Source organism: Felis catus, chromosome B4 (assembly GCF_018350175.1).
Source record: "Felis catus isolate Fca126 chromosome B4, F.catus_Fca126_mat1.0, whole genome shotgun sequence".
In the NCBI taxonomy this organism is placed as follows: Eukaryota; Metazoa; Chordata; class Mammalia; order Carnivora; family Felidae; genus Felis; species Felis catus.
The window spans coordinates 123,075,131-123,091,487 of NC_058374.1; the positions used below are offsets into that span (position 1 = coordinate 123,075,131).

At 43.2% G+C, this 16,357-nt stretch overlaps 1 protein-coding gene across 2 annotated transcripts in view; it reads right to left on the minus strand.

Moving 5' to 3' along the window:
• Positions 1-16,357, minus strand: part of PAH (phenylalanine hydroxylase) — a 104,759-nt gene that overhangs the window by 15,584 nt on the left and 72,818 nt on the right. For both annotated transcript variants that reach the window (XM_019835418.3, XM_045062245.1), the window contains 2 exons: positions 8,732-8,799; positions 1,714-1,910 (listed from right to left, as the gene is read on the minus strand). In XM_019835418.3, coding sequence (XP_019690977.1) covers positions 1,714-1,910; positions 8,732-8,799 — 265 coding nt within the window. The remainder of the gene's footprint in view (positions 1-1,713; positions 1,911-8,731; positions 8,800-16,357) is intronic.

Below are 16,357 nucleotides of genomic sequence, written 5' to 3' on the forward strand. Positions count from 1 at the left end.
TTTACTGCCCTTCACATATACACCCCCCAAAGAGCAAGGACTTGTCTGATTGGAGCATTTGGGAAGAGAAAACGAATGTTCTCCGTGTGACCTCTTTGGTCCTTTCTCACCTGTCTGCTCACAGAGGTGCACATTCTGGTCTGCTCTTGGCCATGCAATGGAATATACACTTGACCATGAACTGGTAGATAAGTTTACATAATTCAGAGGTGAAATATTAGGAAGTTCATTTTGTTTGTACATCCACACCGCATTCTCTAAGTAGCTTTTATCAGTAATAAAGTTGACATTTTGATCCTCTCTCTGGTTCCAATTATCTGTCTCCCAGTTTGTTTCAAACTTGGAAGGAGAATAATAATCAGTGATGATGGTGATGATGATGATGACGATGACGATGATGATGGTAATGATAGCTAGCACCATATACTACCTGCCATACTGTTCTAAGCACTTTATATCTACTAACTAATCCTCCTAATAACCCTACGAGGTAGATACTTGTATTATTCCCACTTTACAGATGGGAAAGCTGAGACACAGAGAGGTTTAATTTCTTGTCCAAGGTTACATCTACAGTCAGTCTGGCTCCAAAGTCTGTTCTCTGAATGACTTCTCTGTAACTCCCCAGCTGCTAGTGTTACCACTTTATTATCTCACTATTGGTCATGGCAAAATGGATATTTAGCCAGAGCATGCCTTTAGGACCTGCTGTCCATCTGCCTATGTTCCTTGGACCTGCAGGCTAAAATTCACTCTGCTTGGCCTCTCATTTCCCTCTTCAACTGGCAAGTAGAGACCCTCTAGATAGAAGGGACCCAAAGCTCATCTAGCTCATCCCCAGTCTATCCCAGCTGCCACTTCCTTCCCTGCCACATAATTTCCCTGGCTCCTTGCCCCAGAGCCGGCCATACCATTTCCACACAGCTCAGAGCCATAGAAACTTCTTCATTTCTGTAAACCTGTGGTCTGTCCTCCTACTTTCTCTCATTCTACCTGCCACATACTAGGTGTTTAGTATGCGTTAGCTGGTGGGTCTTATCTTGGTTTTGCCAAATTAATGTCTCCAGGCAGAAAGGAAAATACTTACCTCACTTGGAAATGATGTGCAGAGACCAGGCACCCAATAATGTTTTCCCCCCAAGAGTTACTCAGATTCCAATTCAGCCCAAATTCACTGAGCACCCCCTGTATATGTAGCACCACGCTGGGTGTTTTCACTTACTATGTCTTTTTTCATTCCCACAATTTCCCTATGAGACAGTCTCTACTTGACAGGTGAGCAAACTGAGGCAGGTTCACCCAACTAGATGGGGTCAAAGCAAGATTCCTACTAGTCAGAGGCATGGACTAAGAGCTCAGGGCTCTTGGTACTGCCGCAAATAACACATTTCGTACACAAACGCACACTGCAGCCATCTATAACCCAGCGGGAACTGCGAGGAGAACCCTGCTTGGGCACCTGGGACCTTGAGAATGGGAAAAAAAAGCTTTTCAGGGACAGGGATACGGCAAAACCCACACACGATGCCTTGTCTTGGATGAGTGGATTAACAGTGGAAGCTGGTGGTGAGGCAGAGCCCAGCAGTGAGATTTGTTTTTCCGACCATCAACCTGCCTGCATCACCACACATACCCTGGTACTAGCCGTGATTTACTTTCTTCCCTTTCCCTTCCCTCCTGCTCCCCCCACTTTTGCCCCTGAAGTAGACTTACTCTGCAGAAATTGAGAAACCTCTTCCAGCTGGGGAATGTTATCTTCGCGGAAGCCACAGTACTTTTCCAGAAGCGGGAAGATGTGATTGTGCTCATAGCAAGCATGAGTTTTATACAAGGACTTCAGGGTCCTGAACACCGTCCCCCAGGTTTTCTTTTCTTCCTCTGTGTATTCCACTCGAGGGATGGGCTGCCCACTGGAATACAGGCGTGAAAGATTTGTCTCCAGAAAGGCAGACGTAAAGCAGAGGAAGAAGGAGCATTAGCAGAGGGAGGAAGGTCCAGAATCTGTGAACCGTCACAGACTACAGGGGGTTTCATAAGTTATTCGAAAGAAGAAAGTTCCACTTCTTGATATAGGAAACATTCATGCAATTTGGCTAAGCCACGATACAAGCTCTCAACTCACCAACCACACCAGAGATTTGTTCTCGCTTTGGAAAATCACTTGGCCTTTCTGCTCTTCTCTCTCTCCAATTGTTTACCCAGAGTGGAAATTCACTTAACTGCAAGGGCCCAGCGGGTAACGTAAAGGGGCAAAGTAGTGGGTATGGACAGTGGAGGGTGGCAGCCAAGACAACTGAAAGACACATCCTCTTTCTAAACAAAGGCATCCAAGTTCAAGTAAAGCAATATCGTGTTTTGCATTATGTCAACTAACGCAATTATATCTGCGGTCTAAAGTGGATTTAATATATGGACTGTGAGCCTGAGACCCTTGTTTAGTGGGCATGCGCTTGCTAGATTTGATATTTCTTTTTTTATAATTTTTTTAATGTTGTATTTATTTTTGAGAGAGACAGACAGAATCTGAAACAAGCTTCAGGCTCTGAGCTGTCAGCACAGAGTCCGACATGAGGCTTGAACTCATGAACCATGACATTATGAGCTGAGCTGAAGTTGGACGCTTAACAGACTGAGCCACTCAGGTGCCCCTAGATTTGATATTTCTGACCTTAGGGATTTAAACCCATGCCAGGTATAAGATCTGCTTTTGTAGCATTTTCTGTTATGACATAACAGAGCTACAGGGAGCTGGTTAAAATACATATGTTGGACCCTGTCCCATAGATCCTGAATCTGTGGGGGAGGAGAAAGCCCAGGCATCTGGACTGCAAAAAGCTTCCAGGGGATACACTATGGTTGGAGAGTCAGTAGTTCAAAAGGTCCTTTTGAAAAACATCTAAGAATGAGCTGTGTTCTCAAGAGTAAAAACAAATGAAAATCAAACAGAGCCTGACTTTTAAAAATCTAGCGACTGTTCTTTGCACTACAGACCTGTTTCCTAACAGGGTACACAGTGTCTAGGACGAGGCAGAACTTTTCGCTTAAGAATCTGGATCATTCTCAGGCTGGATCATCCTCAGGCTCCAAACTAGGTTTCTCCTGCCCTTTCGAAGCTGTAGCTCATCCAAGGCCATTAAAGCAAAGTCAGTGTTATGTTCCACAGAAAGGTGGGCAGAGATTAGGGCAGATTTTTGCTGATGCATTGGAAGCAACACAAACTCAGAAGACCCTATAATGGCCAGCAGGGTTTGTGAAAAGAAAACATCAGGCAAGCCCCTGACTGAGGATGCACCATTATTTCCGGGCTAAGTGCTGATGGAGGGAAAAAGCAGGCTTCAAACATGGACAGAGAAGGGTTCACTACTTGGCTCTACAAGTTCCTAGCTGAATAAATGCTCTGGCAGTTTAGAAAACCTCTCTAAATCTAGTCTGTGCCGCTGGTACATAGGCTGATAAGTAACTATTTGGGAGGTATAGAGGAGAATTAGGTGAAATACTATGTACAAAGTACCAAATATTGGTGCTGACAAATAATAATACCACTGGGTAATGGATAATTATCATAACTGAGTCTTATTTAAAAAGAAAGGTGATTTGCTATTTGATAATACAATTTTAAGAGATAGTAACAGGGGCACCTGGGTGGCTCGGTCGGTTAAGCGGTTAAGCATCCGACTTCAGCTCAGGTCATGATCTCATGGTCCGTGAGTTCGAGCCCCGCGTCGCGCTCTGTGCTGACAGCTCAGAGCCTGGAGCCTGTTTCCGATTCTGTGTCTCCCTCTCTCTCTGCCCCTCCCCTGTTCATGCTCTGTCTCTCTCTGTCTCAAAAATAAATAAACGCTAAAAAAAAAAAATTAAAAAAAAAAAAGAGATAGTAACATCCTGGGTACCATGATGTCCCTTTGGTTAATAGTTACCTTTCCAGGGTGTGCCATGTCCCTTCCCCATTCTTCCAGTAAAGCAGCCTCCTCCCCTCCCAGCCTCAGGTTCAGGTGGGAGGAGACTCCACCACTCTTACCTGGGCATGTGACCAGGCCTGGCTATTTAGAGCATCTCATTTCCCTGGTCACAGACAGTGGCTGAGAGACAGGCCCATGTTCTAATCAGAGCCAATGAGACTCACAGAGAAAACTTTTGTGGAACCTGTTGGAAGGAGATAGAACCTCTGATTGTGTTGAGGTGTCAGCCTTGTGGTTCTGGGCCCACCTCCAAGAGAGACGCCACCGATGGCCAGAGAACAGGGCCAATGCAGAGGACTCCAGAGTCAGAGAGAGGGAGGGAGGGTGGGAGGGACAGAAGCGTGTGGCAACTTGAGCAAGTTATTGCCACTTTCTGAGCCATATATATATTCAACATAAGGACAGTCAAATCCATCTTGTAATATTGTAATAAGAATCAAATACGTCATCTCTGAAGTGCTGTCTGGATGTAGTAAACATTTCAGAATTTATTTTCTCTCTCTGTCTCTTACTTACACACTAACTTCCAAGGTTTACTTAGAAAGTAAACACAGCACATTTTATTCCATCTTCCACTTGCATCAAGAGACCTGAGGTTTCATAAGATCCTTGATCTTTGAAGAAATTGTCAATTATTCTCATCAAGTCATGGTCTCATTAAGTAAACTAAACTAAGACATTTTAGGTAGAGTGTCCATTTAGTTTGAAATAAGGAAGAGATATCTAGTTAAGCCAATTAGGATCCTTCTTCAAAAAAGTGTTTTAAGTAGACGACGTTGTTTCTGAATTATTTCACCAACCAAATACGGCATTCAAGATACTCCAGCACCTGGCACAGCCTTCCCTCTCCTTGGAGTCTTATTTTACACCAGATCTTCCCACATAGGTAATTATTACAAGACAAATAATTTGGTGCCTCAGAACTGCAACTGCCATTTTTCAGCGCCTCTTCAATCTGATGTTTTAAGACTTTCATTAAATGTTCTTGGGCAGGAGAGTCGGAGCACCACACGGCAGATGGGCGGAGAAGAGGTCGTTAGTTAGCAGTGGTGGGGGTTAGTTGCTTCTTTACTCTCTATAGGAATTGACTCTGGCCCCAAATATTCACATCTCAAAACAAAAGCCCTGTAGCTAGACGGGCCACCCTCTCTCCTTCACTACTCCCATTCTCTTTGGCTGTAAACTCCAGCTCAATCTTTAATTCTCAGCCGAAACTTTACTTCCTGCTGACCTAGTTGCCCAATCTACATTCCAACTCCTAATTATACGGCCTCGGGACAGCCAAGTTTTAACTTTGGGAACACCTATCTCGTTTACTGTTACTTTTGTCACTGCCTTCCCCGTATTCCCCAGAGGGCATGGCTCTGTGGGTCTTGCTCTTGGGGTGGGCCCTGGAACTTAGTAGATACATTCTGTCACGTGATCAATATCCTGTGGTTCCATGACTCATAGCGCAGGAGCTTGGGCCTCATTCCCCATGCGGAAAGTGCCAGAGATCTGAATGTGGGGGCTATTGGTATGGAGGGTGGCAGAAACCAAGGAAGAGGGCCAAAGTTGAGTCTGAAAGACATTACAAGCTCTGGGGTGAGATGAACAGGCCAGGGAGAACTGGGAACAAACCTCAGAAAGGAGGGAGGGAAATCAGTAGAGAGTAGAATACATTTGATTCTCTTTATATGTGGTAGTTGTGCTACATAAGGTCACCATGAGCTCTGAGCTGAACTCTGAACTCAGAACCACTGGTCCAGAAGAAAATACAGGACTAGGGTCCCATGAGCTCTCATCACATTTTCATCAACTAATAACACCTAACTTCGTTTTGTGTGGGCTTTTGTATAAAGAAATCTTATTTAATACATACGGCTGATTCATTAACGTTGATCTCGACAGCACTATAACTCCTGCCTGAACGAAGCTTATCTAACACACGCATTTTCTCCATAAACACATTACAGCCTTCTCACACTTAGGAACCCTAGACGGCACTTCACCACTGTACTGGGGGGAGGGGGGCACTTTAAACAGGAAAACGATCAACAAAAAAATGCAAAAATTCGGCAACCGGGTCTCTAATCTAAATAGACTTCAATAAGAATAGTTGTTTATAGTATAGAAGCTGAAATAAGAAGGCAGTGTCACCTTGTTCAGTCTGAGACCTCATGCATCAGGCAACTCCAATCTTCCCCCACTCTGTGCATGTCTGGGAACGATTGCAAAAGTGCCACAAGAATTGAATTGGAGGTCTCAAATAAATGAAGCAAGTAATCCTCGAATAATGAAAATCCACTGTGCCAGATACTGAGCTAAGAGACCATTTCAAAGAAGAAAGGGATGGATGGTAAACAAGGTCAGAAGTTTAAAAGAGAGGAGATAAAATGAGTTCTGAAATAGGCTTTGAATTTGAGAACAAGTTCAGCCCTACTAGCCACATGACCTTGGCCACATCACTTAACCATCTGAGATTCATTTGTAAAAATGGGGAAATTGACTAGAAGGTCTCTAACGATTCTCAGAGAGCCAGGCATCCATGGATGGTTTTCTTTTTTTTTTTTTAATTTTTTTAACATTTACTTATTTTTGAGACAGAAAGAGACAGAGCATGAACGGGGGAGGGGCAGAGAGAGAGGGAGACACAGAATCGGAAGCAGGCTCCAGGCTCCGAGCCATCAGCCCAGAGCCTGATGCGGGGCTCGAACTCATGGACCTCGAGATCATGACCTGAGCTGAAGTCGGACGCTCAACCGACTGAGCCACCCAGGAGCCCCCATGGATGGTTTTCAATAATCAATTTAACTTACTTGATAAACATGGAGAATGGTGAGGCATTCAATCCATTCCAGGCTTCTCCATTAGGTTTCACATTTTTATTTATTTTTTTAAATGTTTACTTATGTTTGAGAGAGAGAAAGCATGAGCAGGAGAGGGACAGACAGAAGGAGGTGGACGGAGAAGCTGAAGCGGGCTCTGCGCTGACAGCAGACGGCCAGATGTGGTGCTTGAACTCACAAACTGTGAGATTATGACCTGAGCTGATGTCAGACGTTTAACTGACTGAGCCACCCAGGTGCCCCAGGTTTAACATTTTTATGGAAAGAAGGTTAGGGGATCAGTTTCTCTCCTCAAATCGCAAGAGCCAGGCAGTAAGTGAATGTCCTTCCTAAGCAGCTCCTGGATTATATGGAGAAGTGTGGTCTCCTGACGCTGAGAATCCCGGCGCTCAGGGAAGTGGGTAAGAATGACTTTGGAGTTAGAGAAATCTGAATTCAAAAGGGGATGATGTCACCTACTAGTTATATTATGACCTTGGTAAGTTACTTAACTGTATTGAGCATTACTTTTCCCATCTGAAAACCAGGGAATTATTATTAAGACTAAATAAGATAATGAAATAATGTAAGCAAAGCATTTAACAAAGCCCCAGACAGAGCAAGGAGATCATAAATTTAAGTTATTATTATTGGCTACCTGAACAAGGCTCCTGTCTGTACCCGATTTGATGGTGTTCACCTGACCATGTTAGGGCAAAGGCAAAGTGTGGAGAGGTTGCCATGTTCTGTGGTTCCTGTTTGTCACAAGCCAAGGCCCCAAACCCAAATGGGCCTAGGTTTAACCAAAATCAGGTTTAACCAAAGTTCTGGATCTTTCCACTGCCGGGAGTCATTCAGAGAAGGGAATTGTCTTATTTTCTCCGGAGGTCTTTCCATCTGGACGGTAACTTTGTATTCAGTCAACAGAGCCCTATTATTTTCAATGCCCTCAGAATCTATCAAAGCTGTTAAAGTACCATCCCTCAGGGTTCTGGTCAACTTTTTAAAATTTTTTATTTATTTATTTAGAGAGAGAATGAGACGGGCGGGTGGGGAGGGGGAGAGAGAGAATGAGACAGAGAGAGAGAGAGAGAGAGAGAGAGAGGATCCCAAGCAGGCTCCAGCGCAGAGCCTGACATGGGGCTCAAACCCACAAACCATGAAGTCATGGCCTAAGCTGAAATCAAGAGTCAGATGCTTAACCGACTGAGCCACCCAGGTGTCCCGGATCCTGGTCAACATTTATGTCTCATCTTGAGCATGTCTTTTCTCACGTCTTAACTCAGGAATGGAGCTCAGGCCTCAAACACTGTTTCCCGTGGTAGCATTTCTGTAGTTCCTGAGGGCTCAAAACAGCAAAAACAGCTCCCTTCCCAAACTGACATCTTTGATATTTGCATTTTCCTTTGGCTAAAATAGGGTAGAATCCCAGACAGAAAACAATAAGCTCCTCTGAAAATTGCCCTTCGCAGCTGGGTCAGATCAGAGCAAAGAAGAACGCTGAGGCACGGCTCATCTAAAACCTCAAATGATTCATTATTTCAGTAAAGCAGCCAACTCCTCCTTGAATGTAAATGATTCTCTTTTTCCTTCTTCCCTGTTTAATGTGGAGAATACCAGAGGCTGTGTTATTCAGGGCGAGGCCTTTTGTAATTACTTCAGACGTTAGCGCATAAGGACACAACAAAGCTGGGGAGAAGGCCGGCCCGGCACGGTGGGTAATTTTGTTTTGTCTAGAAGCAATTTTTTTTTTTTTGAAACATGTGTTATTAAAGGGAGGGTTTAAACACACATGCGCGCGCACACAGACACACACACACGCACACGCACACGCACGCGCGCGCGCGCGCGCGCGCGCGCCAAAGGCGGGACTCTCTATGCTGGTATTTTCCAAACTTGGGCAAGGAAAAGGTAAGCCAGGAGCGTGCGCTTCTTTCTTCCCCAAGACCAGCAAAGTGGACTTACTGTCGGTAGCTGTAGGCAATGTCAGCAAACTGCTTCCGTCTTGCTCGATACACAGGATCCTTAAAACCCTAGGAGAGAGGAGACACTTGACTTCTCAAGGCTTGGGCAGAGAGGCCTAGCATGTCCCTGTGGGATTTGAATGGGGGCTCTGTGAGCTCTGACAGCCCCGCTCTCCTTCCTCAGCTTCTTGATAAACAAACAGGTACATGCTTGCTGCTATTGCAATTTTTTAAAATAGTATTTATTGGGTCTTTATTATATGCCTGTCTATGTGTGCTAGGGACTTACTTTATCTGTAAGTCCCACAAAAATCTTGCATGGTAGCTCAGTATGATTATCCTCATGCATCCAGCATAAACAGTGGCCCAGGAAAAGGAGTCAAGCAAAGATGAGACCAGGGTTTGAAGCACCCAGTTTCATGCTGTTTTCATTGTACTTCAGGGTCAACCTTTATACCGCAGCAGGGGCTCACCTGAGAAATCAATCTCAATATAGAAAAATGAAGATAATCATTTCTCCTTTGAGGCTCACCCACCGGCAGGCAGCCTTTCCCCCAACAATCATAAGCAGCATGTTTCATATATATATATATATATATATATATATATATATATATATATATAATTTATTTGAGGGGGGCATGTGAGTGGGGGAGGGGCAGAGAGAGAGGAAGAGAGAGAGACTCCCAAGCAGGCTCCACACTCAGCATGGAGCCTGAGGCGGGGCTCGATCCCACAAACTGTGAGATCATGACTGGAGCCAAGATCAAGAGCCAGATGCTCAACCGACTGAATCACCCGGGCACCCCCATAAGCAGCATATTTCTGAAGAGTGGAAAGAATCCAAGGGTGTCTTTCAGTGTTGGTGGGACATATACCTTAGTCAGAGATGAGCCCAATTAATTAAAAGGGCATTTTCCCTGCACTTTCTTCTAGGAGTCCTATGGTTTAAGGTCTTGCACTTAAGTCTTTAATCCATTTCAAGTTGATTTTTGCAAGGGGTGTCAGATAGGCATCTAATTTCATTCTTTTGCATGTGAATATCTGGTTTTCCCAACTCCATTTACTGAAGAGACTAGCATCCATTCCCCATTGAGTATTCTTGGCTCCCTTGTCAACTATTAGCTGTCTGCATATGCATGGCTTTACTTCTGGGCTCTCAATTCTGTTCCATTGGTCAATTTATGCCGATACCATACTGTTTTGATTTGTATAGCTTTGTAATATAATTTGAAATCAAGACATGTGACACCTCCACCTTTGTTCTTCTTTCTCAAGGATTGCTTCTTGACAATAAATAATTTTTCTGGATATAACTCCAGAAGTACAAGCAACAAAGTAAAAGTCAACCAGTAGGACTATGTCAAACTAATACTTTTGCACTGTAAAAGAAACAACCAACCAAATGAAAAGGCAACCAACGGAATGTGAAAACAATATTGCAAACCGTATATCTAATATAAGGTAAATACCTAAAATATATAAGTAACTCATACAACGCAGCCCTAAGTTTTCCATTTAAAAAAAAAAAGCCATAGAACCGAATAGACATTTTCTAAAGACGAAATACACATAGTCAGTAAGTACCTGAGAAGATGCCCAACACTCATCTTCAGGGAAATGTAAATCTAAACCACAATGAGATACCACCTGACACCTTTTAGAATGGCTATCATCATAAAGACAAGAGAGAATGAGTGAGGATATGGAAGAAAGGGAATCCTCACGTACTGCGTATGGGAATGTATATTGGTGCAGCCACTATGGAAAACAGTACGAAGATTCCTCAAAAAATTAAATACAGAACTACCATATGAACCAGCAGTCTCACTTCTGGGTTTCCATCTAGAGGAAATGAAAATAAGATCTTGAAGAGATATCTATATTCCATGTTCACTGTAGCATTACTCACAATAGCCAACATATGGAAACAACCTAAGTGTCTGTCAATAGACGAAAGGATGAAGAAGATGTACCCATATATATTACATGTATTATAATATATAATATATAGTATAGTAATATAATACAGATATATATCCTACCACTCAACCATAAAAGAAGGAAATCCTGCCACTTCCGACAACATGGATGACTTGTGAAGTTATTGTGCTAAGTCAGACGGAGAAATACAAATACTGCATTGTCTTACTTCTATGTAAAATTGAAAAAACGCTGAATTCATAGAAGCAAAGTCGAATGGTGGTTGCCAGGGGCTGGGGTGGGAGAAATGAGCAGATGTTGGTCAAAGGGTACAGACTTGCAATTGTAAGATGAGTAAGTTCTGGAAATGTAATGTACAGCATAGTAGCTACAATTAATAATACTGTATTATATACTTGGAAGTTGGTAACAGAGTAGATCTTAAATATTCTCATCACACACACACACACACACACACACACACACACACACACAAATGGCAATCATGTGAAGCGACAGAGGTGTTAACTAACCTTACTGTTATAATCATTTTGCGATATATATGTGTATCAAATCATCACGTTATACACTTTAAAGTTACACAATGTTATATGTCAATTATATCTTAATAAATCTGGAAAGGGAGGGGGGGTATTTTACCAAAAAAATGATAGTACCTGAATTTTAGAAAAACAAGAGACTAGCATCATACTAGAACTTACTTTGTTCATTCCAAGAATTTCCCAATAAGGGAGGACCTCTACCACCCGCCCCACCTTCCCTTCAAACCAAGGTGTTGATGAATCATAAACAAGGGCTTGCATCATGGAGTGTCATATTTAGAGAAGTATTTTTAAAGGATAAGTACTCCCTGATTTTTAGATATTTTCTTGTTTTGTCTTGTCTGATTAGCTGGTTGGTTGGTTATTTTGTTGTTGGTGGTGTCATTGTTTTCAATCAGAGTCTGCCAGCAGTTCCAAAGAACCAGGGTCCATATATATATGTAATCTGAGAGTCTGTAGCATAAAGTTCGCCATACAGAAAGAACTACAAACACTTGTTGAAAGAGGGAAAGGAGGAAGGAGGAAGGGATGATCAGAGGGAAGGAGGGAAGAAAGAATGTCTTAGTTTGCTTCTTAAGATATATTTTGAGAAAGAGAAATCTAAATGTTTCACACCAGAAAATTAAAATTACTACGTATTCTTATTCCAAATTCAAATCCCAAGTAAATTAAGTGATTATTCAGTTTGGAAAACATTCCATGACACAGCTATTACAAAATATAGCTCTTCGGTTTTCCTCACAGTGCTGAATGGTTTGGAGTCATTAATCACAGGAAGGAAGGCTTAGGAATCTGAAAACTTAAAACTACCCTTGGTGCCCTTCTATTGGATGAAGATAAGTTGCCTTGGGATGATGCAGTAAGTAAACTGGGCACCATGATTTGATTTCCAAGCAGCACTGAATGCATCCCTTTAGGAGCCTGCCTACTGGGCTAAGGGAAGAACACATCTCCATAGTTAGGACTCAAAATATGAACTTAATACTTGCCAGTCATTAAGGTCTGGTGACCACAGTCATCCTCACCTACAAGTCTTATTTAACAGTCTGTAATAGGGGCGCCTGGGTCGCTCAGTCGGTTGAGCGACCGACTTCGGCTCAGGTCATGATCTCACGGTTTGTGAGTTGGAGCCCCACGTCAGGCTCTGTGCCGACAGCTCAGAGTCTGGAGCCTGCTTCTGATTCTGTGTCTCCCTCTCTCTCTGCCCCTCCCCCACTCGTGCTCTGTCTCTCTCTGTCTCAGAAATAAATAAACATAAACAAAAATTTAAAAAAAATAACAGTCTGTGATAAATGGCTCTCCCCAGCCCTTAAGTATACAGCATAGACTTTTGCACCTATAAGCCGTCTTGGAGAATGTTTCTATATTTTGATCAAGATATGAGAAAAATGAAGCCCACGGAGCACCTCCATGGGAGTTTTCTGTTTGCACCATGGCTGATGAGCTGAGGTTTGAGGGTTGAGGCAGGAAACCAGGGGGATGAGGGAAGATCTCCCTTAACCAGTGGATTTTCACTTCATCATGCTGCCTCCAGGAGTGAGAAGCCCATGACAATCTCTCTGCCCTATTCGGCTCTTTATCTTTGATCCGTAATGTACGTTGTCTAGGTAGTTTGAAGATATTTTCATCAGTGAAAAAAAAAAACTTAATATAAAATTGCATATCCAGGAGGTATCAACTATGATGGAGGGAATGTACAAATGAAGTGATGGAAAAAGTACACCAGGGCCTAACAAACGTTACAAAAATGAGAGAGTAACCTTGATTTTTCTATACGATTCATGCTTTTGAGGTTTTGTACTGTGAGTATGGATTTCTTTTATAATTAGTAAAAAAAGTAAAATAGCATTACAAATCCGTCTCAAATCATTGTGAGGAAGCGACAGAAGATACACATACTGAGATACGTCGACACACGTACATATATACTTTTCTACACAGATTTTCCACAGGGAACGTTTCTAACCACAGTCCTTTCCAGCTCAAAGTGCCTAAGAAGTTCATTATCAGCCGTCAAGAACGCCCCCCCCCCCCAACCAGGCTGCAAGGACTTTTGTTCTCTCGGTTGCCAGGGAAAGGGAGCTGTGGCCCCGAAGTCCATCTCTTGGTGGCTTGGCCTTGATCCTTTGGGCAGCCAGATGACCACAGGATCTCTGCAGCCATGCACAGTACACTCTGAATTAAGCTTCAGTTGATGATGACTAATCATCCTGTCTCAATTAAGCTAATAGCAGCAATTTCAGTAGCACTGCATGTAATTTATTTATAATCACCCTGTCTCAATTAAGCTAATAGCAGCAATTTTGGTTGCCCTGCGTGTAACCAAGTATGTTTTGACAGGAAAATATATTGTTGGTGAAGGAGGAGTGGGGAAGGGGGGGGGGAGGAGTGGAAGGGACAAAGTGGAGGGAATTCTACAGGAGGCAGTCTACATGCAATCACTTTCCTAAATCTCAGCATTTTTGTGACTTGGGTGTTGACGTGTGTGGTTCTGTTTTTGTGGGGATTTCAGGGAGCAGGTAACCGTTCGGAAAAGTCTTCTGGGTATTTCATACTGAGCTTTTCATGTTACCCTTTCTTGATATCATGGCTGAGGTTAAATCTCAGAAATGTCATCTTTAGACTAGCAAGGAGAACAGGGGTTTTCAAGTCAGGCGGGCTGGGTGGATTACTAACCCCAGTCACTAGGAGCTTGGCTTGAGGTTGGCCAGTTCGATTCTCAGAGCCTACGTTTCTGCGTCAGTAAAGTGAGACTGTTAGCTCCAGTTCCCTCATGGTGTTGGGTGGGTTAGAGTAGGTAAGGTACGCAGGGCACCAAGTAAAATTCTGAACACAAAGGAGACAATCAAAAAATGACACATGTGTGCAAAATGGTGGAAAGTTCAAAAGCTGAGAAGTCTGGTTCAGAACATAAAAAGGATAGAGTCTGGAGAGGGTCACTGAGCCCCATCACCCACGGTTGGGCCTTCTAAACAGCATCTGTACAATCCTTTCTTTCCTATTTATATTCCATCTATGCCAACAGTGAGAGACTTTTTGCATTCCATCAGCCCCACACCAAGTGGAGAAAGGGTGGTACACAGGAGACAAGAGTCTCAAAGTGGTTTAGTAACTGCCATTGCCATCCTGCAGACCCCGCCCAGAGATGTGCAAACCAATAGACCAGGGCAGCACCAACAACAGCCCCGCCCCTTGCCCACTCTCTGTTGCTGGCCGTGCCTACCACCTATAAAGCCACAAAGTCTGTTTTGGAAAGGATTCGGATACCTGGTTGCCCAAGCCAATAACCTGAGAGTCATAGTTTTACTTCTCTCCTCCTCTCTTCCTTCACATCCCATAACCAATCTTTGTCCATTCTTCCTTCCAAATATCTTAAGTCTGTCCTTCTTACTTTATCCTCACTGCTGTCCCTTCGTTCAGGACCCCATCACTTCTTGCCTGGGGTAGCACAACTGCTTTCCAAGTGGACTTTCTTTGTGTCCTTTCCATACCTCCCCCCTCATGCAGCCCCGGTAGATTTGCAAAGTACAGATCTGGTGCAGTCACTCTCATCTTTAAAAACTCTCAATGGCTTCTCATCAATTTAAGGGTAAAGTCCACAGTCCACAAGGCGTTATGCAATCTGGCTCTTCCTCCATTTCCAATTCTGTGTTGAACTACAATGGTAGTCCTGCATACTATGTCCCAAATTTGTCCCAGTTGGTTTTATTTTTATTCTTTAAACCCACCAAGCTTTTTGCCACATCAAGGCCTTTACACATGCTGTTCCCTGTTATTGAAATACCCTTCCCCATTCTTCTAGACCAATAAGCTACTAATTGGCCTTTCCATCTGGTTCAATTGCATTTTATAGACCTTCTTTGCTTTTTCCCAAACTTATTGATTTTCCCCTACAATACACTTTCTCAACAACCTGAGTGTTTCTCCTTTCAGACAATCATTATACTTGTTAATATCATTAAATTCGGGACTCTGTTAGTCTTACTTATCACTAGATTTTAAGTGCATGGCATAACTCAGCATACTTCTGGGTAGGAGCTGTCAAAAAATTACGCAAAAAAATTACCATGTGCCTTTCCAAAGTCACATGAGATCATTGCCTAACAAGTTCACGGTAAGCTCTAGAGGCATGTATATCTGTCTGATGGGCAATTTACTACTTAGTAAGGCCCAGATTCTTCAGGGTTAGATGCCAACTTACAGAAGATGGGCAAGTAGCAGAAGATTTATTTTATGATCAAGTTGCAAATGATTTATGTCCGGTAGATAAGAACACTCACAGTTATGGCTTTCTTGCCTTTGAGAGCATTAATCACTTATAACTCCATCTCTGTGGTCTTGCTCCAGCACTCAATTTTTCAGTGACCATCCATAATTTAGTCTCTTATAGCTTCCTTTGCACCAACGTCGTCATCTTGCTGGTTCCCTCACTACTGAGCTAATAGATTTTTGACCGATGTTGACTATATACCTGCATGATAGTTGTTTTTACTTTTTTGAAAATTATGTTTGGACAGAGCAACTTAGTAGCAGGGCCACAAGTCTTTGATAACTGGCCGACATCTTTAGAATAGACTTTAATGGGGCCTTCGGGTGGAGAATTTTAATTGGCAGAAAGGAAGAGGAGAGGAGTACTAGAATGATAGCCCTCCACTCAGGGAAGAGCAAGGCTCTTTCTGGAGAGAAGAGAAACTCCGTACCTACATCTGAAAGACTAAAAAACAGTTTGAGACCTTTGGATAGTAGAAGAAATAACACAGATGCACAGTACTGCTGATTGATATTTTCTCCACCAGAAAGCACCCCCTCATGTGAATCTTCAGTCTAGACACTGGTGTAGGTGCCAGTGGAGCTGGCATAGGGAGCTCTGGGGTTAGGATCTGTGTGGCCAAGGCTGCTGGTGCTCCCGAAGGCCTGTGTCTCATCCCTCTTTCAGAGAACATTGCTAACCCACATTTCTCAGTCTTCTTTGAAGTTCCTAGCGGCTATGTGACTGGGCTGCAGTCAATGAAATTTGAGTGAAGGATGTGAGTCACCTCCAGACATGGCCCACAGAAACCTCCTGGGAGCAATTGTCTCTCTTTTCCCAGGTGCTGGCAGAAAAAAAAAGAAAGGGTCTGAGACTTGGAGGAAGGTATGGC